General features: G+C 43.3%; 2 protein-coding genes across 8 annotated transcripts in view; both read left to right on the forward strand.

Annotated features, from left to right (window-relative positions):
- Positions 1–1747: 1747 nt before the first annotated feature.
- On the forward strand, positions 1748–4701 carry RRS1 (ribosome biogenesis regulator 1 homolog). Its single transcript, XM_032421741.1, has one exon. The coding sequence runs from the start codon at positions 1831–1833 to the stop codon at positions 2944–2946; it is 1116 nt and encodes a 371-aa protein (XP_032277632.1). The 5' UTR covers positions 1748–1830; the 3' UTR covers positions 2947–4701.
- A 229-nt stretch (positions 4702–4930) lies between these two features.
- Positions 4931–27480, forward strand: part of ADHFE1 (alcohol dehydrogenase iron containing 1) — a 31868-nt gene continuing 9318 nt past the window's right edge. The window contains exons 1-13 of one of the 7 annotated variants that reach the window (XM_032421814.1): positions 4931–5017; positions 11873–12061; positions 13211–13270; positions 13998–14076; positions 14645–14698; positions 14886–15040; positions 15190–15386; positions 16961–17038; positions 18161–18266; positions 20749–20901; positions 22864–22962; positions 25919–25997; positions 26183–26279. In XM_032421814.1, the coding sequence (XP_032277705.1) occupies positions 14008–14076; positions 14645–14698; positions 14886–15040; positions 15190–15386; positions 16961–17038; positions 18161–18266; positions 20749–20901; positions 22864–22962; positions 25919–25997; positions 26183–26279 (1087 nt within the window). In that variant the 5' untranslated portion in view covers positions 4931–5017; positions 11873–12061; positions 13211–13270; positions 13998–14007. Of the gene's footprint in view, positions 5018–11872; positions 12062–12129; positions 12168–13210; positions 13271–13997; positions 14077–14644; positions 14699–14885; positions 15041–15189; positions 15387–16960; positions 17039–18160; positions 18267–20748; positions 20902–22863; positions 22963–25918; positions 25998–26182; positions 26280–27480 lie in introns of all 7 variants that reach the window. The other 6 variants (XM_032421813.1, XM_032421817.1, XM_032421815.1 and 3 more) reach the window with 6 other exon arrangements.

A 27480-nucleotide genomic window follows, 5' to 3' on the forward strand; every position in this document is an offset into this window, starting at 1 on the left:
TGGTGCTGAGTGTTAAGACAAGGGCAGAAAAAAACCCGCAAATCCTAGAATGTTTTTTGTTTGTTTATAGCAGCTTTATTCATAACTGCAACCTAAAATGCTTTTAGAAAAGAGGAAAAAAGAAGATTATAGCATACTGTCTGATGCATAAAATGTGTTCACTAAATGTTTGATGAGTGAATGAACAAAGGGAAGCTGAGGAAAGATAGTGAGCTCCAGAAACCAAACTCCGGGGCGGGGGGTGGGGGGTGGGGGGGGGGGAGGCAGGTACATAGATGGGACTGTGCCTAATGCCCTCTCTAGCTGAAACTCAACTAAATCTATTTCCTAAGGGCCATTATGTCCATTTCCATGGGTAATTTTCTAGCATTACCCCCTCTTCACTACTCCCAACTTCCCATTAAAAAACAAAACCAAACCTGTAAGCCACACAATCAGCCCTGTGCCTCCCAAACTTGATGTACATACTCATCACCCAGAGATCTTGTTAAAAATGAAGGTTCTGAATCATTGCATCTGGGTTGAGGCCAGAGACTGCAATTCTAACAACTTCTCAGGTGATGCTATACTGCTGGTCAAAAGACCACACATTTTGTGTCTCAAGGGCCTGAAAGACATTGCAGAGAATACGCCTATCCTCTTAAAGGGAGAGTTAAGATAATTCCTACTCCCACATTTCCTAGTTGTATAACCTCAGACAGGTCATTTTACTTCTCTGAGCCTCCTTTTGTGGAATATGATTATTAACAACTGCTAACACTTATTGAGTGCTTACTATGTACCAGGAACTGTTTCATATTTTCAACTTATGAATTGGACTTAGGTTAAAAAACCTGTCCAAAGTAGGTACCGTAAAACTAGATGTGATTCTAGGTAGTTTGACCCAAGAACCTGGTGCATAATCACTGTATAAGACTGCCTCTTTAGCTTACTCCCAGGGCGATTAGAAAGGTTAATAATTGGTATTTAGCTAACATTTGTTGAGTGCTCCTATGTTCCAGACCAACCTGCCTCAGAGGCATATTAACTCATTTATCCTTATAACAGCCCTAAGAGGTAGGTACTATTACCACCGCATCTTACAGGTTTTTAATTAGGCCCAAATACCCGAAGGTCCAACAGAAGTCAGGACTGGAACTCACGCAGTTTCACTGCAGAGCCCAGCGCACTTTTCCCAGAAGCGTGGAGAGGATGCGATCACGGGGCTCTGGGCTACCAGACCTCAGCTCGCCCGGGTGCGGCGCACCCCAGTGCCCACCTAAGGCAGTCTAACTGCCAGCCCCTGTTCGCTCACAAAGCAAACCAAATCGTCCACAACTAGCTTTATGTGCATCTGTGGAAAATGTCTTTCTCGGTCAACACCCAGGAACCCCATGAACAGGTTCAGGCTATGGTAAAAATAAAATTTATGTAGTTCCAGAAAGCTGAAAAGCGAAACATCTTGTGAACTGATTTACACTGAAATTGGTAACAGTCGCTCCAGGACCCCCTCAAACCGCGACGCCCAAAATTCACACCACCCCGCTCCGCCGCTGCATCCTGGGAGACACAGTCCCAATTGGGCCCTGGAATTCGTAGTCTAGGCTCCTTGCGCCAGCACCGCCTACCTCTGGGCTCCCACCAAAGAGCCTCCGGTAATCCCATCTGCTCTCCAACACTGCTCTCTGCCGGCCTTTTCTCGGGTTGCCGGGACTGTGAGCCTGTTCCGGGTGCTCCGGAAGCGAAGCTTTCTCTTCCGGAACGAGCTTCTCGGCGACCGCACGTGGTTGGGTTGCCAGGGCTTGAGCCGGCGTTGGCAAAGAAGTAATTTGAACTGTCTCCCCGGAGCGAATGAGCTCAGGGGGAGCCATGGAGGGCCAGAGCGTGGAGGAATTGCTGGCAAAGGCGGAGCGGGACGAGGCAGAGAAGCTGCAGCGCATCACGGTGCACAAGGAGCTGGAGCTGGAGTTCGACTTGGGTAACCTGCTGGCCTCAGACCGGAACCCCCCGACGGGCCTGCGGCGCGCGGGACCCACGCCGGAGGCTGAGCTGCAGGCCCTGGCGCGGGACAACACGCAGCTGCTCATCAACCAGCTGTGGCAGCTGCCCACGGAGCGCGTGGAGGAGGCGCTGGTGGCGCGGCTGCCGGAGCCCACCACTCGCCTGCCGCGCGAGAAGCCGGTGCCCCGGCCGCGGCCGCTTACTCGCTGGCAGCAGTTCGCGCGCCTCAAGGGCATCCGTCCCAAGAAGAAGACCAATCTGGTGTGGGACGAGGTGAGTGGCCAGTGGCGACGCCGCTGGGGCTACCAGCGCGCCCGCGACGACACCAAGGAATGGTTGATCGAGGTGCCCGGCGGTGCCGACCCCTCAGAGGACCAGTTCGCCAAGCGGATCCAGGCTAAGAAGGAACGGGTGGCCAAGAATGAGTTGAACCGGCTGCGTAACCTGGCTCGCGCGCACAAGATGCAGCTGCCCAGCGCGGCTGGCATGCACCCTACGGGACACCAGAGTAAGGAGGAATTGGGCCGCGCCATGCAGGTGGCCAAGGTCTCCACCGCCTCAGTGGGGCGTTTCCAGGAGCGCTTGCCCAAGGAGAAGGCCCCCCGGGGCTCCGGCAAGAAGAGAAAGTTTCAACCCCTTTTCGGGGACTTTGCAGCGGAGAAAAAGAGCCAGTTGGAGCTGCTGCGGGTGATGAAGAGCAAAAAGCCTCAGCTGGACGTGACAAGGGCCACCAATAAACAGATGAGGGAGGAGGACCAGGAGGAGGCTGCCAAGAGGAGGAAAATGAGCCAGAAGGGCAAGAGAAAGGGGGGGCGGCAGGGTCCTGGGGGCAAAAGGAAAGGTGTCCCGCCCAGCCAGGGAGGGAAGAGGAAAGCGGGCTTGGGAGGCAAGATGAATTCTGGGCCGCTTCCCTTGGGCGGCAAGAGGAAAGGAGGGCAACACCAAGGAGGAAAGAGAAGGAAATAATTTTCACCGTCGGACCCACCTGTAAACCAAGAACTATATACTAAATGTTAAATTCTAGTTACGGGGTGGGGGGGAGGGATGTTGAAGAAGGTGGCCGCTGCCTTCACTGAGCTTGAGGTTGAAGGGATAGACTGCCCGACCCGCAAGATAGTATGTAAATGTTGGACTCTACAAATTAATGTTTTTCCCACAACCAGAAATTTGGCTGGAGATTAAAGGATGTATTTGAAGACATAAGAATCCGGGAAATAATTTGGTGGAAACTGAGAATAAGTTCTATTTTTAAACAGACATCTTTTTTTCTTTTTAACTTTGGATATATTGTGAGAGAGAGTTGGTCGTCTTTCAGACTTAAAATTGATTTCTGCATTATTTTTATGACAAGGGAGTGTATCAGGTGGGGGAACGGAAAGATTACATTTTCAAAACTGGACTTATAAGTAACTCTTAGGAAGGTTGTTTAATAAAAGTGTGTATCTGATGTTACTTTTGACATTTTGGCTATTGGTAGAAATTCTAAGTAAAGCCAGGGGATACCTGGTTCAGATTATTTTAGTTTACTTTCTAAAAAACATAAAGCAGGTAATTTATAATGATTTCAGTGATACCAACAGAAGTATGAGTTTTTCTAATAAGTATCAGATACAATATTGAAAGTGTAGTATGACTGGTGTCTCTTTGAAAAAAGATTTTATGCTTTTTAATACTGTGAAAACATTTATTGGCTGTAAATTATAAATGTGGACTTCAGTAAATAGTAATAATCCTCAATAATCCAAAAAACACTTAAATCTTTTTCAACATTTATGTCCCCAGTTTTTTTGTTAAACTTCTGGTAGGGTCTGTTTCGAGAAGAGATAAAGAAACCTGCCAAATCTTTACTGGAACACTGTTATCTTTGATTCGTTTGTCAAACTGACCTTAACTGGTTTGATTAGGAGGTCAAATGTTCATAGCTTTTATGGGTCTCCTTCCCTAATTGATCTCGGTAACCTGAGAAGGATTCATAGTAGATCTAGATTCCAGGGGAGCATTTTTGCTGCTGTTACAGCCCCATGAGCCACTCTACTCAGGTTTTTGGTCTGACAGTTCATAGAAAATTAAAGTTGGGAGTTAATTTTGTCTTTTTTTAGTGTTGCCTCATTTTTATAAGTTATCTTTAGAAATTACTATGGAAGAAAAGATTAATTCAAATTTCATGGTATGTTACTAAAAACACAGATGTTCAATTGTTACTGTCTTAGGATACTTTCAGATTAAGTTAAAGTTGAACTTTGCCATCATTGATCAACTCTCCCACTGGGAAGTGGAGCACTTGGCCCTAGAGTATAGTGTAATCATGGAAAGTTTGTAACTACTGATGAAACCATTTAATGGTAACTTAACTTCATCAAAAGCTATTCTAGAGCACTTAACACCTTTTAAGTTCTCAACTGTCCAGGGTGTTTTGTTGTTACTGTTTGGTTTGGGGATTTTGGGGGGTTTTTTTGTTGTTTTTTAGACTTTTGATTCAGCAGTTAGACACAGCACTGGTCCTGTAAAAACAAACAAAACCCTTGGGCTTTTTGCATGGTCCTTATTTACTATTAAAACAGTTTAAATGCAATGTCTTAATAATTTATTGGGAAATAGGAAGGCAAAGTAGCATTTTAAAGGAATCAGTGGAAAAAGAATGCCCTTTTTTCCCCCTCCGTTTCCCCATATCCCCAATATGTGAAATAAAGGGTTTTAAGTAGAGAGACTTAAGGAAGTACCCACGATCCTACAAAGCAGTTACTATTACGGCAATTTCGGAGGTGGATGGTGAAATTGCACGTAGGGCACTTGAGATTTTGACTCGTGGGAAAATGGTCCTGATCCAGAGAGGGCTAACGCGGGGGCAGGGAGAATTAGCATGGGGGGTGGGCAGTCTCAGCCGAGTGGGCGGGAGCAGGAGGGCGGTGGCCGGGATTGGTCCGCGGAAGGGGCGTAGGGGGCGGAGGAGGGGCTACTGGAAGGAAGACGGCACGGCCATGGCTGCAGCCGCTCGCGCCCGTGTCGCGCACTTGCTGAGGCAACTGCAGCGAGCAGCGTGAGTGCAGGGCCGGCCGGCGGGCGGGCGGGCGAGGGACCGGAGGATGTCGCCGTGCCTACGCAGCCCCTCTGGGTGCGACCCGCCGGGCCCCACGCGGTCTTACTCAGGTTACTTTCAAGAACTCGGGGAAGGGGATCCCATTTAGCGTGCTCTCTCCACGTCAGAGCCGTGCGCCAGGTGGGGCCGCATTGTAGCGGGGTGCCATGCAACCACGCACAGAGCAGCGAGGCAGGTTGCACCCTGCTTGTTCTACCGTTAAGGAAACAGGCCCAGAGAAGACAGTGCCTGGTCCCATGTCGTGGCAGACATTGGAGGGCTTGGCACAGTGACCAAGACAAATTCATGCATCCAGTCAACACATTTGTATTGGGTGTATATTATGTGCCAAAAACTATTCTAGGTGCTGGGGATACAAAGGTGAAAGACTCTGGAGCAGTTTAAACTTTAGCGGGTAATTGGATGAGGGAACAGGGTTTGTGAAACAGGCCTGTGAGGAACAGAGGGAAGAGAGAGATGGATGTGAGAAATTACCAGGAGCTTCACTCCCTGGCATGTACAGGGAGTCAGGGTATTAAATGTTATGACATGTCTGACTCCCCATCCAGAATTGGCAGGTATATAGTAGCCACCTGATAAATATTTGTGGAATGTACAAATGCACAAGTCAGCCTGGGAAAACATGTAAAATTTTGAGTAAACAGGTAGAGATAAGGGGAAAGGAGGGGGACTAGAGAGGAATTTCAAGGAACTGGGAAGAGCAGCACTACTGGCAAGAGATGTAGTTCCAGGATCTAAAGGAAGTTAAAATCTGGACCTACCTTCATAGAAGGAGGTGAGGATGGAGAAGACAGGCCCTGAATAAGAATATAGCACTTATCAGGCACTTACTATGTGCCAGGCACTGTCCTACATGCTTTACATATACTATTAATAGTAACTGTAATCCTTACGACAACCCTAGGCCATATTGTATTATTATCCTCATATTACAGTTAAAAAGAAAAAAAAGCATGAAGAAAAGGAATCTGTCCAGTGTCACACAGCTAAGCAAATGGCGCAGCCATAATCTGAACCCAGATATTCTAGCTTCATGGTCCTTGTTCTCAGTCCTATGCTAAAGAATTTGAATTATGTCCTGTAGATAATAGAAAATTATGGAAGCAGTAGTTCTCCTGTAAAACACTAATACTTTGAAATGCCCCGTAGGGGGTGGGGGGGAGGAATTCCATGGCTAAATAAATGGGAAACTGCTCACTGCAGCATAGTGCTTTTGGAGTCAGGATAATTAGCACACAGAAGGCTCTGAGAAGTCCTACAGGGTTGGGGAAAAAAAAAGGTTAGCTGTATTTAAACTCTTTGTTCTAAATCTGTGTTATCATAAAACTTTTTATCAAGCAACACTATTCATATCCCTTGGAACCAGTGTCATGTAGAACATGTTTTTGGAATGGTTGTATGACAAAGGAGGGTGGCATGATTAGAATTATGTTAGAGCTTTCTGGTGGCAGTGTGCAGTGAAGGGGAAAGACTAGAAGTAATTGTAATGCTTCAGCTAAAAGGTGATGGCTTCAGGTACCAAGGAGAGGCAGCTGGTACAAGGGGTAGATGTGAGAAATATTGAGGAGTCCATTAAAATCAGCAGGACTTTGTATCTGATTAGTGAGATGGAAGAAGTTGAAGTTTCTGGCTGGGGTATCAGGTAAACATTGGGGCCATTTACCAAGATAGGGACTATAGGAGCATTAGCTTTAGGAGGAAGATTATAACTTACCTTAGGAACTTCAAATTGGACATGCCTCAGGTACATCCAGGTGAAGAAGACCTTCAGCAGGTAATTGATTATATTGTTCTGGAGCTCCGAAGTGAGTTGGAACTCACACAAGCATATAGAGGACAGTTGAAACTCTGGGTGTGGAAGCACAGGCCTTAGCAAACTGTAAACCTAGAAGGGTTGAGAATGATGTCCCCAGGAGCAGCAATGTGTTGAAGCAGGAGTGGCAAAACGGGGCTTATTTTTTAAATAGGGTATGCATTTAAAAAGTTGGAGATTTCAGATAAAATTTTTTGGAAAATTGTGAAATGGCATCATTGGGCCCACATTTCATCTGGAAGGTCTGCCAGGCTGAGGTGAAGTGGTGGCCACCTCCCTTGAACGAGGCAAGCATTCCAGCTTCCTGAGAGACCCTGGCATATAGCCCACCACTCATTCTGCACACCAGCTACATGGCCAACCAGGAGCTCTGACCTCTCATTTATATTATCTACCAGCCTCCTTACACACTTGGATTTGCAAATGATTGGCACTTTCAATGGAGGAAAAGGAGCCAGAGAGGTAGGAGAAAGCCCAGGAGAGAAGGACTGCACATTCACTGCAGATTTGCAGGGTTCTCATTTGTGGGGTACATCAAGAAACAAAACAACCTAATATCCCTGGTGTGTAAGTGTGTAGGTGGGGCAGGTGGGGTGGACAATAAACTAGTAAAATTTAGAGTATATTACAAGTTGCTAGGTATTAAAGAGAAAGTAGAGGATGGGTTGTTGAAGGAGGGAATGCCATTTTAGAGAAGATGGTCAGAGAAGACCTAACTGTATTAGTATCTTATCGCTGCTGTAACAAATTACCATGACCTTGGTGGCGTAAAACAACACACATTTATCCTCTTACAGTTCTGAAGTCCAAAATCAGTCTTACTGGGCCAAAATCAAGGTGTAAGAGGGCCACGCTCCCTTCAGAGGTTCTAGAGGAGAATCCATTATCTTGCTCTTTCCAGCTTCTAGAGCTGCACTTTTTGCAACAGTAGATTGTAGCTCCTTCCCCCATCTTCACAGCCAGCAAAGGTAGCCACTTGCTTCAGTGGTCACATTACTTTTATGTCAAATCTCCTTCTGCCTCTCTCGTAGAAAGATGCTTCCGATTACATTTAGGGCCCACCCAGATAATCCAGGATAATCTTTCCATCTCAAAATCTTTAATTTAATCACATCTGTAGAGTCCCTTTTGCTTTATAATGTTCACAGGTTCCAGGTATTAGGACCTGAATATCTTCAGGGTCTCAGCCAACCACACTCACTGAGAAGGTAACTGAGAAGGAAGACCCATGGAAGGAAGGAGCGAGCCATGTGGCTCTCTGGGAAAGTACTTAGAGGTTGGGAATACCAGCATGGTTTCAGAACATGGTGACTGGAGCAGAGTGAGTGAGGGGGAGATGAGGTCAAAGATGTTGGGGGCCAGCAGGGGGACAGCCAAGGATGAGCCCAAGGTGTTTTGGCCTAAACAACTGGAAGAATGAAGTTGCCATTAAACTGAGGTGGGGAAGAGGCTTTAAGGGAAGACCAGGAACTGAATCTTAGGTGGGAGCTGAAATGCCTAATACACATTCAAGTGGAGATGTCAGGCAGCTGAATCTGGAGTTCAAGCAAGCCATCTAAACCAGAAGGATAAAGGGGGAAATTGTCAGCATGGAAGGCACTTAAGACCATGAGACAAGGTGTGGTCACTCAGGGAGTGAGAGTGGAAAGAAAAGAGAAGGATCCATAGGCCGATCCCTGGGACCCTCCAGCATTCAGAGTTAATAGCATGAAAAGAACCTAGGCCAGGAGCAGCCTGGAAGCCAAGGGAAGAAAGTGTTTCCAGGGAGAAGGGAGTGGATAGAAGGATGCTGCTGCCAATTTGGGCAAGATGAGGACTGAACTCAGAACTGAGTGGTATATTAGCAAGGTGAAGGGCATTAGTGACCTGGTAAACTGTTAGTGGAGTCATAGGGCAAAGGTCAGTTGGAGGGGGTCCCAGAGAGAATGGGAGAAGAGAAATTAGAGAGAACAGGTATAGTCATCTAAAGGCAAGGAGAGCAGTGGGGACAGCATCAGGAGAGGGAAGAAGGACAAGAGAAGGTTGTTAATATAAAAAGGGAAAAACACGGGATGCCTGGGTGGCTCAGTCGGTTAAGCGTCTGTCTTCAGCTCAGGTCATGATCCGAGAGTCCTGGGATCGAGTCCTGCATCAGGCTCCTTGCTTGGCGGGGAGCCTCTTTCTCCCTCTGCCTGCCATTCCCCCCGCTTGTGCTCTCTCTCTTTCTCTCTCTCTGACAAATAAAATCTTTTAAAAATATATTTAAAAATTAAAAGATTTAAAGATTAAAAAGGGAAAAACAATATTTTATATTGGTGGATAAGATCTACTGGGAGGGAAATCTTGATGATGCAGGACAGAGAAGATGATACAGTGATGTCCTTGAGTAAATGCGGGGGGCGAGGGGGCGACTGGTGAAATTTAGTGCACAGGAGAGGGGCTGACTTTTGCTGAAAGCTTGGCCAGTTTATCCTGGCCAGTGATACTGGGAGGAAGGCCAGAATAATCAGGCCAGAGCCAGAGGGTGGGTGAATGAGAGCCTTGCTCTACCCATGGTTTCCTCAGCTTCTCAACAGTAGAGAAGCCCATCAGTGGTTTCAGGCTATCCTAAGAAGGTGGGGGAACCCACAGTCTGTTCTCCCTACCCCAGCTCAGGTTCTATGTCTTGGCACACCAGGAAAAGAGAGAAAAAGTTCAGAGGATTTTAAACGTCTACATTTATTTATTTATTCATTTACTTATTTCTTCAATCAATATTCCTTTAATTGGTATTAGTTTGTGCCTGTTACAATGCTAACCATTACGGATAAAGTTGTGATAAAGGGTAGATCTTGTCTTGCCACCACAAAATTTACAATCTAGAGGCAGATGCAAACAGGGGAATGGTACCAACAATACAGTGTGATAATGGTTCTAATGGGGAGGGAGGCGTGGTACAGACCACAGGGGGAGAGGGCCTACCTGGGGCCTCCAGCCTTAAGGAAGACTGCCCAGGGGAAGTGACAATTCAACAGACACTAGAAAGGACACTAATTACCTGGAAGAAGAGGGAAACATGTTCCAGGCAGAGGAAATAACAAGGACAAAGTTCTGGAGGCAAGAAAGAGAATGTGTGGCCCATTCAAGGAAAAGAACAAATTTTTCAGGAGCTCCAGAGGATGGACGGAGATGAGGGACCAGGCTAGAGAGATTAGCTGGGCCTGTGAAGCAGGGCCAGGTCTGAACTTTATCCAAAAAGCCATGGGAGGGGGAGTGGGGGGCATCATTGGCAATAAGCCCCTGACCACTGTGTGGCACAGGGGGAGCCAAGAGAAGCCTGTTAGGGACTCTCTGTAGTTATCCAGATGAGAGATGACACTGAAACCAGAGACTGGCAGAGGACCCAAGAGAGGTGGATGGATTTGGGTAGAGAAATATTGGGGGGCCTTGATGAGTGGTTTGCTATAAAGGGTGAGAGGTGAGCCCAGGATAGAACTCAATATTTAAGGAATGAGCAGAGTGGGAAAGGAGCTGGAAAAAGAATAATTAGAGGAAACCCAGGTGAGTGGGGAGTCCTGGAAGCCAAGGAAAGCATTTCACCCACCCAAGGAGGGGGTGGCCCAGTGTTCATTGCTAGGAGACCAAGGTCCTGGGGGGTCGGGGGTCTGAGAAGTAAGACTACAGCAGGAAGGCTGAGACTTGTTGAGACAGCAGCTAGATTTCAGGGAGCCAAGCAATGTGTGGGAGGCAAGAAAATGGAGCCAGCAGACCTAGGCCAGGAGGGGAGGCCCAGAGAGGGTGAGCAAGCCAGAGGGGAAAAGAGGTTGAGAGACTTTGAAGCATGAAACTAACTCTTAAATACAATGACAAAGATCTAGTGAGGGGGAAGACTAGGAAACACAGGATAGATGGAGGCCCCAAGAAGGCAAGAGAGGATGGAATTCAAAACCACAATAAATAGAAATGATTAATCAAGGCGGCCTCAAACCTTAAAAATATAAAATAAAAAGAAGGGGGAGGGGTGTAGGAAAGCATGTGCTCCCAAGGCCCTGGGCAATGGAAAGTTTTGAGTCTGGAGATGTTCTTCCCTTTGCCTCCACGTTCTTGTCCTTGGAGGGTGTAAAGCAGGGAAAGTTCTCCAAAGAGAGCCCACCTGTGAAGGACAACGCCTTGGCCTTGCCTGCTGTGTTTTCCCTGCGGCAGCCTGAGAATGGCTCACGCCGCTGGGATGCTCCCGGGACTCTCAACACTCGGCATTTTCAGCCGTGTCCAGGAGGTGGCAGCCTAGACTCATGGTGGCGCTCACACCCGCTTCCCACGTCTGCTTTGACTTAAATCTGTTTTTGAGGTCTTGATCACCATTGAGTTGAACACTTTTCCTTCCTTCCCCACCTTCCCCCTCAGATGTTCTTGCTCCAAATTTGAACGGGGGGGGGTGTATGCCCCGGATCTACTGGGACCCCACTAGGACAAGGTCCTCTGGCAAGAAATAAAACCCTTTGGTGACGCTCAAATGCACAGCGAACAGGAGAAAGGGACTGTGCAGGAAATGGGAGGCGACAGAGACTAGGAAGGGAAATGGAGCCAAGGGTAGAGAAGCGGACAGGGAACTGAGAAGACGTGAGGGATTCGGGAAGGAGAGGGTGATGGGCATGAGCGCACTTCAGGCCACTGGAGAGCGGGGGACACGGCCACTGGCCCTGGGGCGGGGACCAGCACAGGGAGGCACCCAAGGGGCTGGCAGGTCCCTGGGGCTGGGCCCAGAAAGGATGGAGGCACGAGGTGGTGACCAGCGAGGCCTGCAGGCCCAGTGAGGGCTTCTCAGAGGCCCAGGCCCAGAGTCTGTTTCAAGAAAATTAAACCCCTTGAAGACAATGGGAAAATACAAGTTCCCTGGGTGGGGGCAATGGGAGGGGAGGTGCATTGAGTAGTTAATCTTGGGTCAATTTGGTCAAAGCTCCTAACCTGGTAAAAGAGCTGGAACCTCCTAGAGCACTGAGACCCCATCTCAAACTTCCTTGTAGTCCCAGAGGGCTGACCTCAGCTTCCTGCAGACATTTATTGAGCACCAACTGAATAATTCCTGAAAGAATGATCCTGCAACACTGGAAAGACTCCGAGTGGACTTCTTGTCCATGATGATTTCTGGGTTTTCCTACGTAGCGTTTGCCAATAGCGACTACTTTGCTAGCATCTCAAGACTAGAATGCAGTGTGAGTCACATTAAAGCATCCTATCTTTTGGTTTTCTCGTTTCACTTTTCTTTTTTTCTTTTCCGTAGATGCCAGTGCCCCACTCATTCTCATACTTACTCCCAAGGTAATCATACATTTTCTGGTTTTAAAGTGGCCCAAATTTCCAATCCCTCCATTGGCCCTCATAATACATTTGGGCAAAGGATAAATCAAGGAAATCAGGGGATGTGAGAGGAAAGTGGAAATGGTTGCCTTTTCACTTGCAACTGGCAATATCTAGTTCTGATTATACGATGGGAGCTGAACGTATGCTACTGATTGATTATATGTTTGGCTCAATTGTATATTTAATGCTATTTATGATGTTTTTTCTATTTTAAATAGAATTATTTGCCAAAGCTAAAAATGGGGGCACAGATGAGATTTTAAGATTGTCTGAGTTAATCAAACACAATTAACCAAGATGAACTCTTTGGATGGTTTTAATACGTCTCAGGAAAGAAAGAAGCTAAAGAGCAAAGCAGTTCCTAGAAGGAAGAAACTTGTTTATATCAATTTTTTTTTAAAAAAAGTAACATTCTATTTCTTAGTAATTAAAAATGACAAAAGTTTTCAGTTCCCACAAACATCTTAATCCTTCCCAACTCCATTGTCCACAGAGCAGCAGGAAGCTCATTGTAGCTTCAGCGTGTCCTCAGAATGTCACATGAATTACTGACACAAAAACTGATTTCACCTCTTAGAAGGAAAGGTCAAATCTAAACAGCACAGTGAGAATGGAAATGAGGGGGGCTGCCCGTACAGGAAACTAAGCAGAACCCACAGAGAAGCCTGTTGGGGAGTAGAACAGATAGAGTGACTGAGGGCTTTTCCCTGCCACTGGTGTGGTTCACCATTTAGGACAAGCCAAGGCACCTCCCAGTCATTAATGACCATCTGCCAGGTGAAAGCATGCCCAGCCTTCTGGGTCCTCATGGACATACACAGAATTTTGTCTTCAGCTGGTTCTTTCCAATTCTTAGTTTATTTCAACCAAGAATTAGTAGTCTCCTGTTTGGGAGCATAAAATTAATAATTTAAAGAAAGATAATCTCACTGTTTCCTAGGATTCAATTTATGACTTTTCCTAAACTTCAGTAGCAAGAGTAATAGATTATTTCTTTACAGTGGATAAGGCAAGAAATTTGAATTTTGATTAAGGATACCCTTGCCCTCAGGAATCCAAAGGTAAATTGTTGTCTAGTTGTGGTCTCTTGTTCTTTAAAAAAAAAAAAAAAAAAAATGGTAGTGGAAATTGTTGCAGACTTCTTTTTCAATCTTATGACTGACCAGGAGTGATGAAAACAAAGATAAAACTCATTAAGTGAAGCCTTCTTGTTCTAATATGACAGGAAATCATTTCTGCCGTAACTAAAACCTGATAACATTACAAAGAAATATCAGTTTATAAAAATTTTTATTAAATCTCATAAATAAAACTAAATTTTTACATGCTTTAACTTGAAAAATATAAATTTCGTACTGTGATCATTTTTTCTCCACGGAAAAAATTTTAATTCAAACAACTGATCACAATTGTTATAAGAAATGTAAGCAAGACTCTAATTAATGAATTTACTAATAGTTGTTCTCTAACAGTAATCCAACTCGAGTCTAGACGGTTTTTTTTTCCCCTAGAGGATTTTTAGACATTGTTTCAAAAGTATATTTTAATTTCAATGAAGAAAATATTTTAAATAACTATTTTCACACAATCAGCATCAAGTTAATATTACATTCTCTTAAAATGCAAGTTTTAATTTCAATTTGATAGGCAACAATGAAACTTGAAAATGTATTTTAGCTAAGGCTTTTTCTTTTCTTTATAGGTAAGGCTTTTTAAGGGAGATGCTTATGTTCACTGCTGAAATACCAATTTACTAACAAAAACCATTATTTTTGCTTTGTTTTTGAGGCCTACTCTGATGCTAATTTCTACATTTCTAGCTCCTGGATTTGCACCTTCTGGGAAATCAACAGATTACGCCTTTGAGGTAGATACAATCAATCCATTCTTTCTCTTTATGAATGACTTGAAAAAATACTAGAGTATTTTGCTAATGCATTATTATCTCATTTGAAGTCTACTATTAATTGGTGTTCCCTAATCTCATTATTTGATGAGACCCTATTTAGCAATGGAGGTAATGGAACTGGAATACAAATCTTCTGATAACATGAGTAATGTCTAGAATACTGTCTTTTGTTCAGCCATCAAAATAGGACAGATTCCCAGTTCTACAAACGTCTCCAACTTATATATGTTGTATGTTACAGTTTAGTTTTGTAATTATAACAATCCTAAAAGAGGTCCAAGTAATCTTTTGAAGCAAGAATAAAGGAGCAATGAATTCTGATGAATTTTTATCACACCGTAATTACATAATTATTTGATTAAATTTATGTCTCCTCCTCGTTCAGGAGTCATAAATTAAAATGAAGGCCACACTAAGGAATATATACTTTATTCTCTACACAGTAAGGAACCATTCATTTCATTTATAGGTTTTTAGAAGTGAAACACACCCTATACCTAAATCTTTTTTTTTTTTTTTTCCTCAGATGGCCGTTTCAAATATTAGATACGGAGCAGGAGTTACAAAGGAAGTGGGAATGGCAAGTATTTAAGATTCCTACAGTCTTCCATTATAAATGTTACATGTCTTTTAAAGCAAATGCAAATTGACAACAATTGAGTCCTTTGTTTTTAAAAATGTACAGTGTTAAATTTGCCAGAGAGAGAGAGTCTATTACAGTTCTCGGGCAATCAAACCTAACTTACAAATTATTTTTGTTGTTGTAGGACCTACAAAACATGGGTGCTAAAAATGTGTGTTTGATGACAGATAAGAACCTCTCCCAGCTCCCTCCCGTACAAATGGTTATGGATTCCCTAGTGAAGAATGGCATAAATTTTAAGGTTTATGATAATGTGAGGGTGGAACCAACTGATAGAAGGTATTATTTTATTGTTGCTATTTACTTTATGTGGAAGCCAACACATCTCACTGTTGCTTAAAACTTGCTCCAGGCCTTGTTTAATGGCGTGGCGATTTATTTCTGAAAAAATATGACCTAACTATGGCTTTTATTTTCCCTTCTCCAAGCTTCATGGAAGCTATTGAGTTTGTCAAAAGGGGAGCTTTTGACGCCTACGTGGCTGTCGGTGGCGGCTCCACCATGGACACCTGTAAAGCCGCTAATCTGTATGCGTCCAGCCCTCACTCTGATTTCCTAGATTATGTCAATGCCCCCATTGGGAAGGGAAAGCCTGTGTCTGTGCCTCTGAAGCCTCTGATTGCAGGTAAAGACTGTTTGTGTGTTTGTATGTTTTGTTTTGCAGTTGGCAAAAGGCCTCAGGAAAGATGCAAGCCAGGAATGTTAGGGTATACGTTCCCAAAGCTTTCTGATTTCTTCATTTCAGTGTAGTACATTGTTTGGAGAGCAGAACAGATAGCAGTTCATTGATGTTTAAAATTCTGATCTCCATTTATTGCGCAGATAGAGACAATTTGGGTCAGTGGTAGGGCAGTTTGCTGATTTATGCTTGGAAGTCACTGTGTGAAGGAGGAGGGAAGGTTATCATTTCCATATTATTAGATCCCTCTGCTGGCAGGTTGGTCTTCTAAACCTCTCTGCTTTGTCCCATTCTGCAAGCCACTGTGGAGTATAAGGGGAACATTCGCTATTATTTTTCTGGTGTTGACTCAACCCTTTCTTCCACACAATGGCTCTTTAGCTGACCTGGGGCTTTGTCTCTTCCCTGGGACATGTGGCCAGCATGGCTGCATCACTCTGGGCAACATCTGCTCTGTGGCTGCCCCTGGGGACAGACATGCAAATCCAAATCAGAATAGCTTGTCTGTCCCCGCACAGCCCTTGGGATCTCTTGGTCTTCCCTCCCTCCCATTTTATAGCATATTACTATTTAAAGTTTTATAGTGAAAATGCACTAACTGGTAACTGGACAATACCTGTCTGAAGTTTTGTCCTCTCTCTTCTCCCCCTCGTCTGCCCCCACTGTGAGTGGGCCTTCTGATGGTATAGGAGTAAGCGGAAGGCAGATGAACTGCTTTGACATGAATGAGCAATCAGCAGGGAGCACCATAATTGATGTCTGGCAAATGGAACCCTCTGGTGAAACTGTGTCAGCATCACACAGAGGGGTGATTAGTAAAGTTTAGAAACTTGACGGAACTACAAAACCACGGAGCCCAGCAAAGGCAGAACGTTACTGTGCTTGCTGCCAAGAAGGAATAAAGATGTCTTTTAGAGAAGGCAAATATGAATTTTCTAACCGAGATGCCGAGCAGCCTGTGTTTGAATGCCCAGCTGCAGCTGCATAAGCTCGGGTGCTAGAGTTCCCAGATTTCCTAGCTGTTAACACAGAAACAGACATTACACATACATGTTAAACATACACGCGTGTTACTGCAGACATGGACACCTACATGCATGTTAGGCCTAGATACATGTTGGCACAGGCACTGACATCCTACATACGTGTTAATACCGATACAGGTATCCCACATTCTCATCAAAGTGCACATATATGTTAGACATGCCTACATGTTATGCAGACATGGACACCATGCATGTGAAACGTGCACATATTAATGCAGACACTGCCATCACATATGCATATTAAACATGCATGTTAATGCTGATAGGCATACTACTGCGCATGCATGTTAATGCAGACGCAGACACACATGTGAAGCCTACGTGCGGATTAATATAGATACAGACCTCAGGTGAGCAACAGGGGCATCAGAGCTTCCTTCTCTAACTTTGTTCCTTGCTTCCTAAGGCTGAATTAAATATCTCCACTGACCTTTATTTAGATGCATTATGTAAATTAATATTATTTTGTTCAAGTCCCAACTACCTCAGGAACTGGGAGTGAAACTACGGGAGTGGCCATCTTTGACTATGAACGCTTGAAAGTAAAAACTGGTAAGAACTGTGCCCATAAAAATTGTGTTTAATTCTCTCTCACCTTTCAACCCCACCTCCTTTTCTTTAATCCTAATATTTAAAAATCAAGGAGTTTAGAGTTAAGTACACACACACACACACACACACACACATTTTCTTTCTTTTTCCAAATTTACATATCAAAATATGAAACAGTCTAATAAACTTTTTTTTGAGAATTACCTACAAAAGCCTATGGCAATGCCGTAATCTTGATTGGACTTTTCTGTGCCCAAGTTAGTACCTGTATGTCAGTGGTGAATGATTATTCCCTTTCTTGGACATCTTTTCAATGTTTTTTTTCCTTTCACCATTTTAAATCAGTTTCATTGAGACACAATTTTTATATGATAAAATGCATACATTTTTAAGAGTCAGTTTGATGAATTTTGATAGATACACCCATGTAACCACTACCCCAATCAAAGTATAAAACATTCCCATCACTCCAGAGAGATCCAAAAGTCCCAGGCAGAATAAATTGGTATTTGACTGCACATTTATAGTAACTTCTCTTTTTCAAATTAAATTACATTAACCTTTGACATTATTAAAGATAATAGTAGCCAATACTTGAATTCTACCTTACAGTTTTTCCAAGACTTTTACATAATGTTTTCTAATACGAGCCTTACATCAGCTATGAGGGATAGAAGCCCTATATTGTTATGATCTAACAGAGAATTCAGAGAGACTAAGTGACTCGCCCAAAGATACATAGCAAGCTGCAGAACCAGGACCCAAACCAGTGGTGTGCTAGTAAACCAGCTCTCTGGAATGTAATCAGGAATTTAATGGCCAGCTTGTAGTATTGGTCAATTTCTTTGGTGTCAATACTCCCACCACAGCCAGTGACCCATTCAAACCAGCGTTGGGAAGAGATGTACACACTTGGCTCCTTCAAACCAGAAGGAGCTTCAGATCCACTGAAAAACCCAGGTTTCTGACTCCAGACCTCTTTCCACTGTTCTTGCTGCCTCCCTTCATGAGAATGAATCTCATCTCCTATTTTTAATTTTTTAAGAATTGCTATCCTAAAGTAACTTAATTTTTTAAAATGGTGTCCATACCTTTCCCCTCTATTGAAAATCCCTGTCTTAGGCATTGCTTCCCGAGCCATCAAGCCCACACTGGGACTGATCGATCCTCTGCACACCCTGCACATGCCTGCCCGGGTGGTTGCCAACAGCGGCTTTGATGTGCTTTGGTAGGTACCAGTGCCAGCTGGAGGGGCTTTTCCAGTCCCTGAGTCCATGGACAGTATTTTCTTGCTGAAAGCACTTGCTAAGCAGACATCGATTAGTGTTCCACAACCACACCAGCTTTGGCTGTCCTTATCCCCTTTCCCAGACGAAAACGCAGAACCTGTAAAGGTTGGTGACTAGGTGGGCTCCTGGGTAAGCCATAGGCCGCTGTCCAGGATCAACCAGGCCAGCCACGGCGGCTGCCACAGGGACACAGCAAAAGGAGCAGGCGGAGCTTTGTGCAGCATCTCAGACCCACAGCACCTGCCTCTATGGCTACAGGAAGCAGGAAACAGCCAGGGCTGCCACGGCACGGAAGAGGGCAGGAAAGGGAGCGGACATTTCACCACGTCAGCACTTTGCACACATCACCACTTCACTACAGCTCTGAGCCACACGAGAAAGAAGCCTGGCTTGGAGATGTAGTGACTTGCCAGAGTCATACTGCATGTTCCCTGGGCCTTAGCTGCGATGTGCTACTGGATCCCTGATCAGGACACCGTCCACGTTCAGCGTGTCCCAAACTACCTATTTCATCCACTTGCACGTGCACATTTTTTCACATTCTACGTCTCCGAACTCAGAACACATCTTACGATCTGTGGCACAACTGTATGGTTTTCTTCGTCAGTGGTACATTTTTTTTAACTGGTGCATCTTATAATGCATGGCATCTTAAATTCGATGAAATCTGATTCTTCTCTAACTTCCCCCACCACCTCACAGCTTCTCCTGAGTCCCTTAAGTTAGTGAGCAGCAGGACTTACTATGAACTTCTTTCTCGTGCCCACACATAGCCCAGTATTTCCTACCACTTGTCCTGCTTGAATCTCTCCTATCTGCTCCCTCCTCTCGAGCGTCATTGTTCCCACCTTGGTTCAGACCTGCCCAAGCCTTGCTTGGACAGTTGCAGTAGTCTCCTTGTCAGTCTCCCTTCTTCCATCCCATAGTCCTTCTGTCTGTCCTCCATAACAGCCTCAGCAAACACATATACATGCGTGCACACACACATACCTCTGCCTGACAAGTCTTTTAGTGGCTTTCCACGCCTACTGCCAGAAGGCCAAATTTCTTTGGCCCTGGAATGTCCCCAGTGCTCAGCTCTTTATCTGTTTGGAACATTCATCTTCCAGTTCCACTGGAGCATTCTCCCCTTGATGGAGCCTTTGCTGACCCCCACCCCCTTTCCTCTCCTCAGGTACAACTGACCACTCCGTTCTTTGCTTTTCCCCATTGGGTGGCCTATACATTCTAAGACACTTCCATTTCACATGCCCATCTCCTTCACTGCACTGTGAGCTTGATGAGGACAGGACCATCTTACTCACTTCTCCATCCCTGTCCCTTAGCACAGTGACTGTCACATCCTAGGTATTTGGTTAATATCTCCCGACATGGACACCTCATTCTTGCATTGCCCACAGATTGAACAGATTAAGAACCATAAAGCCATAAAACCATCTACCAACTATTTAAAAAAAAAAATTCCAATGGTTTGTTCAAAAGATTTTATCTGCTTCTCAGGTGTAGAAGAATTTCTCCATTCTAAGACTGAAAACCATAATTCATGCCTGAAACAGTTCATGTTACATTGTGTTCCCAATGCATCATTGATCTAGATGGCTATGCTTTTTTTTTCTCTTCTGCAATTGATTCATTAGAATTGATGGCACCCCAGCAGGTGGAGGAAATTCTGAAGCTTGGTTCTTGAAATAGCCAACCTTTAGTTTAGGGCATGTCAGAAAAAAGAACTGAATTTTTTTTCAGGCCAAAATTTAATAATAACAGTGAATGGTAAGTTTTACAATGTGCTGCTCATTATTCTAAGTACTTTACATGTACCACCTCATTTAATTTTCACAGCAGCACCAGGAAGGCATAGTAGTATTTGTCCTTGTCTTAGAGTCACAGGTTAGCTAGTGACTTACCCCAGGCCTGCAACAGGAAGGTCTGGTGCCAGGATTTACAGCTGACCCCAGCGTCTGTGTTCTCACCCACTGCACCGCACTCTTAATAGGAGGGTCATATAACTATGACCCTCCTTGGGTGATATGGTATTTGATCAGTGCAAGGTATAAAATGATATATTTTACAAGGAAATCATTTTTTAGATTCAGTGCTTTTCTTCATGACACAAATATGTAAAAATTCAACATCATAAAGATTTATTCGCACTAGAAAGGGGCCACATGTAATCCAGTAATACATACTGGTCAAAAAACACTGTAATGCTGTTAATATAAACTTCACTGTTAATTTCTATAATAAGCAATGACTATTGTGGGCAAGAGTCTGACCTGCTGGGATGCACTGTGATTATCACTGCTACAGAGCATATCTGCAGTGGAGTGAATACTGAACATGTCCAAGAGAGTCTGTGATCTGAATGGAGGGAAAAAAGAGGAAGGTGCTTTCAATCTGTGTGTTTTAAATATTTCTCATTAGCCATGCCCTGGAGTCCTATACTGCCCTCCCCTACCACATGCGGAGCCCCTGCCCTTCAAATCCTATCACTCGGCCAGCATACCAGGGCAGCAACCCAATCAGCGACATTTGGGCAGTCCATGCACTTCGGATCGTCGCTAAGTATCTGAAGAGGTATGTGGCCCAAAGGAGATAGAAATGGAACGGAAGGGGTGCCTGGCTGGCTCAGTCAATAAAGCATGCAAATCTTGATCTTGGGGTTGTAAGTTCGAGCCCCACAATGGATGTCGAAATTACTTAAAAATAAAATTGAAAGAAAGAAAAAGGAAGGGAGGAAGGGAGGGAAGAAATAGAACAGGAAAACCACATTCCACCCTCACATAAAATATAGCGTGCCAGATCCTGAAATATCCTGAGCACGCCTGTTGATCAAAAGATCAGTCAGTGGACACAGAGGAGCACCAGAGACCAGCAGGCTCTGGAAGGATGAAGAGGATGGGGAGGGACGCACCTGAGGTCAGATGAAACTTGAGTCCTTCAGTCTGAAAAGGCAAAGGCAAAGGAACAAAATATGAGCCCCTGATTTCTGAAGGATGCATCTAGAAGGATTATTCATCAAAGCCTCGAAACCAGAGCTCAGGTGAGGGCAGATGTCCTTTGAGATTTGGCTACACCAAGAGCTGAAATGAGACCCAGAGAGGCAGATGTTGGCTGTGCCCATGCAGGCCCTGTCCAAAGGCACACAGAGTCAACCCATTAAGCAAACTAACATGAACTGAATTTAAGAAATGAATGTGTAGAGTTGTCTGTCCCAGGAGATATAAAAAGCTTTCTAAAAGATTTCAAAGGATTTATGAATGATGTAGCCATGATTGGCTCCCAAGCAAGCAAAGATATACTTAGAGATGAAAGCTGATCCCTGAGACAGTAAGACCTATGCAAAGCCAGACTCAATTTGTACACATAAAAGAGGGAAAGAGCACAGCAGGTTGGACCTAGATGTGAACATGGTGCTTCCTCTGGCCCCGAGCTGGAAGCTGCACCAGAGAGGGAGCTCAGTCTACATTTTGTAGTAAAGCAAAGGGAAGGACACAGAACTATTTCAGGAGACCATCAGGGAGCAGGGTAGCATTTGACTGGGTAGATGCAGATACAGATAATGGTCAGCCAGTGCGTGAGAGAGGGGCAGAAGTCTTGGCAGAGCACAGTGGAAGGTGAGGGGGTGTAAAGGACAGAGGAAAAGCTAAAGCACCATCATCTGCTCTTTCATCTTGGTATTCAGGGAATAAGAAACTAACACTGGGTTTGGAAAGGAGCCACAGACGCCTAAACATTCCAAATGAAAGGAGATAAAAGGCTGTAGCACTCTTACTGCGTAACAGGAACCCTTACTCCAGGCAAAATCGTGAAAAGCAAGCAAGGGGTGGTTTGTCATTCTTGGCAGTCTTAGGCTTCTTCCCTGGGGCAGGGTTTCTAAGCAAGTGTGTGCAGGATGGTTGAGCTGCATCTGCAAGGGGCCTTTGAGAATTTGCTTTTACAAAGTGGCGTCGGGACATCTAGAGCGAGCAAAGGCTCATCCTACAATAACATCCCACTTCCATAAGGATAAATATTAAAATAACATGTGTAGTTTCCACAGATACTAAAAGAGGCCTCCAGAGGGTTCTATTTGGGGCAGTGTCACAGAAAGAAAGATGGCTGGGCAGGCTGCGTTTAGCCTGCAGGTAGCCCTGGGCAACAGGGACTCATTTCAGAGAAGTAGTCTGGGCCCTGTGCATTCTGAGTGTATGTTTACTTGGCCACAGTCAAGATCACTGACAAATGAAGAAGAAGAATGAGTCTCAGGGCACTTTTCTAGAGCAGCTCACAGTCCAAGGGTCAGTGCTTTGCTTCCCCTGGCACTTTTTATCACATGAGCAGCCTGACAGCATATTTATTATGCCTTTGCCCAAAACCACTGATGAGAAAATATGTTTCCCTTTGGTTTTCGTTGAGAAGACAAGATGTCGTTTGAATAAGTTGCCTAATTTTTCTTCCTACCAAGTAGAATTTCTTTTTTCACAGATCTTTCCCTAAGGCAGCTTTTTATTCAGTAGGAAACGCCAGTGTTGATGTAGGTATTTATATCATCCACAGGGCTGTCAGAAATCCTGCCGATCTTGAAGCGAGGTCTAATATGCACTTGGCAAGTGCTTTCGCTGGCATTGGCTTTGGAAATGCTGGTGTTCATCTGTGGTGAGCGAACCTGAGATTTTATTTCTTCACCCAAGTTATTGCTTTTATTTTTAAAAAATGTTTATAATTTAGGACAAGTGGTAAGATCTAAATATGCTATAGAAAGAAGAAATTTAACTTAGGGTCCTGGAATGTTTTCTTAATTCAAATGTAATTTGTTGGGTCATAGTTTTTTTTTTTTAAGTTTTATTATTTTTTTAAAATATATTCTACCCCTAATGTGGGGCTTAAACTCACGACCCTGAGATCAAGAATCACATGCTCCACCGACTGAGCCAGCCAGGCGCCCTCATAGATTTTTCTTTTATAACAGCCTTATTGAGATACAATTCACACACTATAAAATTTACCCATTCAAAATGTATAATTCAGTGGGATTTAGCATATTCATGGAGTTGTACAGCCATTACCACAATCGATTTTAGAACATCTTATTGCCCTGAGAAGAAATTCCATTCCCCTTGGCTGTCACCCATCAATCCTCCTACACCCCCCAGTCGTAAGCAACTACTAATCTACTTTCTGTCTTTATAGATTTGCCTACTCTGGATATTTTATATAAATGGAATTATATAATATGTGGTCATTTGTGCCTTTAGCTTAGCATGTTTTCATGGTTCATCCATACATGCATCAGTATGTCATTCCTTTTTATTGCCAAGTAATATTCCACTGGATGGATATGCCACATTCTATTTCTCCATCCATCAGAAGATGGACATTGGACTGTTTCCACTTTTTGGCTATTATGAATAATGCTGCTATGAACATTTGTGTATAAGTTTTTTGTGTGGATATATGTTTTCATTTCTACTGAGTATATACCTAGGAGTGGAGTTGTTAGGTCATATGGTAGCTCTCTGTTTAAGTTTTGAGGAACTAGTGTTGTTATCCACAGCAGCTACACCATTTTACACTCCCATAAGCAGTGGATAAGGGTTCTGATTTCTCCACATCCTCACCATGTGTTGTGGATTTTTAAAACCTCAAATGCAAGAATTTGTTTTCTCTTAATCTCTCACAAAAAGAAAGGGATCAGAATCCTTGTCAGTAGCCCAGAATTTATTTGTTTGATCAGAACTTTATTGTTATGATGCCTTAACACTGAATACCTGTGATCACTGAGAATTAAGAATAGGCCCTTGCTATGGACGGTGCAGTGAAGTCACCCCCAAACTCGGCTGCTGAGAGCACATATTGATACCACCTTTCTAAAAAAGCAGGTGGGGTTCCTGTGTGGCACAGTCCGTTAAGCGTCCAACTCTTGGTTTTGGCTCTGGTTGTGATCTCAGGGTCATGGGATCAAGCCCTGTGTCGGGCTCCACACTCAGTGCAGAGTCTGCTTAGGATTCTCTCCCCCTCTCCCTCTGTCCCTTCTGCTTGTTCTCTCTGTCTCTCTGTCTCTCTCTCTCTCAAGTAAATAAATAAATCTTAAAAAATAAATAAATAAAAAATAAAATAAAAAGCAAGTGAGCAAAATCTCCCAAGAGCTTGAAAAATGTTTATATCCTTGGGCCCACTAATTTTAGTTCTATGAATGTAGCCTAAAGAAATCATCATATGATCAAAGAATTTCCTAAGTGGTATGTATAATGGAAAATTTTGGAAACAACCTAATTTCCAACAGTTTAGGAATGGTTAACTGAAACGCAGTACTCAAAAAATAAAATAAGGCTATTAAAAATAATGTTTTAGAAGAATAGAAAATGATATGCGAAAATGTTTATAAAAAATATTAAGTAACCAAAGCAATGTTTGAAACTGTATGCACATATGATCATAAATTAAAGATATGCATAAAAAGACTAGAAGAAACATCCTATAATGGTTATCTTGAAGAAATAGGATTATGGACCATTCTAAGTTTTACGAAAAACATATACAACTCTTAAAAGAAATCAAACTAAGATGTTGGGTATTGTTAGAAAGTTACTTTTGAAAGCTACATGAACCGTTTCACATCATGAAAGCACACTAAGCAATAATTTTCCAAATACTGTGAAGCCCAAGAAAGGTCAAGCACATTCCTAAGTAAACAGCAATTCAGAGAACCAATAGCTTCTGATCCATCTCACGAAAGTGATAGGCAAGGGATACCTTTTTTGGTTAAGTAATCATATAGTTCACCAAAATACTCTGTCTTCTTATGAAATGTAAATCTTTTGCTGAATAAGCCCAAAGTCATCCAATAACCCACATAAAAAGACTTACAGACGATTTTACTATTGTAAAGCATTTCATTTACAATATATTAATTACAAATATATAAGCTTCTCACAGTATATATCTTGAGTCATCTAGTAAACTATAATACTGTCCTGTTTGTTCACCAAAAATTTGAGAGTATATAAAAAGTGTTTTTTCATTAGAACAAATCAAACCCCACAAATAAAAACCATGATGCCTTTTCTTGATAGCCTTTCAAACCACAATAATCATTTACGAGTCAACTCTATTAGTATGTAACATTTGAAAGGATGTATCAGTTATCGATGGGGCAGATCACTGGAGGGTCAAGCTTGCATGTCTAACACAGCACATCTTGGCTCACAGAGCTCCCTCCCACATCGTCAGCTGTGCAGGAGCACGCTGCCAAGGCGTTGCCGGCCAAAACAGAAAACGCGTGCCCTCAAGCTTATTAAAGAAACTTCACAGTAAATTCTTGATTTCTTCAAGATCGTCAGGTTAATCTACGTGTTTGGGAAGCAATTTCTGCATTGGACATACAATTCTATGAGCTTTTGAAGTTGAACATTTCAGAGGTTTTGTTAACGAATACACAAAATGTCCAAAGCAATAATATATTGTTGTATCAAAGAAAACAGAATGTATCACTTTGTGAGATGGCTGTATTGTCAGGAGACGGTGAAGGGCTCTCCCACAGAAGTATGTTTGTTCTGTTAATTTGAAGTTCTGATAGCTGTATGTCAACCTAAGGACTTTCTTTCTTTTCTAGCCATGGAATGTCTTACCCAATTTCAGGCTTAGTGAAGACGTACAAAGCAAAGGATTATAATGTGGATCACCCACTGGTGGTAAAATCATAATAAATTCTTTAATTAAATTTCATGCTCTTTGCAGTTGCCATAAATGTATCTGTTAAATGTATTTGTCAATTCTTGATTGCTTGGAGCACAGGCTAAAGTACTTTAATATCTAGAATATGCAGGTTAAAGACCCAACTTTGCCCCATTGGTCACCACATTTTGTTTCTCTTCAGCCTCATGGCCTTTCTGTGGTACTCACCTCCCCAGCGGTATTCACTTTCACAGCACAGATGTCTCCTGAACGGCACCTGGAAACAGCAGAAATACTGGGTACGAACCATTACTCATAAATCTGTGACCCACATATGTGGAGCATTTTGTAGGGTTGCTTCTGAGGATAAAACATAAAGGATAATAATACCCATAAAGTTGCTTTGGAATAGTTTAATAATAAAATGTGAGTGACCTGCCTACAGTCCTATCCAGCACTAAAATTCTGTAATTTTGCTTCTGATAATCTATTAACAATGAAATGGAACCAAATACTGCTTATGTTAAATTTGTAGTAATGATACTTCTCGTTTTCATTCCCAAGGAACATGAGACTCTTTACATAGTATTAATGTTTTGAATGGTTTTTGCTACGTTCAGTGGGTAATAAAATGAATCTAATTCAGGAAGTAACAGTACCTTCCCAATTATAGAAAATCTAAACAGCTAGAAACTTTATAAAAGGATCCCAAAAGAAGAACTTGTTTTGCTGCTCTGTAGAATAAATAATGTCTATAACAAGACACCCACAGTGCTTTTTGAATCTCACAAGCAAAAAAATTATATTCAGGCTAGCTTTAGTGTTAAGTAAAAATTTTTGGTATTTTTCTAAGATGAGAACTCTTTCAAGTAGACTTGCAGAATTTGATTAACTTTACAAACATTTTATTCCCCTACTTGTGTTTAGGGTAGGAAGGGAAAAGCTAAAAAGAAAACTTCATTATGCTCTTCTAGCTCCAGCCGTTGGGAGAGGTTATTTCCGAGAAGGTAGACATGACCACAGACTCCACGTGTCCTGCTTCCCCCCCACATCTCTCTCACACTGACGTGTGTGCTTTCGTAGAGTTCCAGGTGCTGGGCTGTGCTGGGAATGCTAATGAGAGAAGTCCAGGGTAGAGAAGCAGTGCAGGGACCTGATTTCCCAGCAGGGGCTACTGGAAATACGGTGCCTACCTTAGCAAGGATCTTGTGTCCCTTTTCCCTTTCGGGTTGGGGCTGTCTTTTTAGCCATTCTGGGGACTCAGATAGATGCCCGGTAAATACGCAGTGTAAGTAGGAAGGAGCCCAAATAGTAGGCTAGATGTATGGTAAATGGGAAAGTCTGAGAGAACTCAAAGCTAAAATTCCAGGCAACCAACAACGTTACTGAGAAAGCAATTCCTCCAGTAGACAAAACTCAGGGTAGAACGCACCAATTCTTTCTCTTTGCATAGGAAGTTTTGTTTAATGTGATTCCATACTTAGCCATTAAATATTTTAA

This window comes from Phoca vitulina, unplaced genomic scaffold (genome assembly GCF_004348235.1).
Source record: "Phoca vitulina isolate PV1807 unplaced genomic scaffold, GSC_HSeal_1.0 scaffold25, whole genome shotgun sequence".
Taxonomy (NCBI): domain Eukaryota; kingdom Metazoa; phylum Chordata; class Mammalia; order Carnivora; family Phocidae; genus Phoca; species Phoca vitulina.

Bases quoted from the DNA above. Each gene is read 5' to 3' on its own strand.
- RRS1 (XM_032421741.1), top strand. From the start codon at position 1,831: ATGAGCTCAGGGGGAGCCATGGAGGGCCAGAGCGTGGAGGAATTGCTG.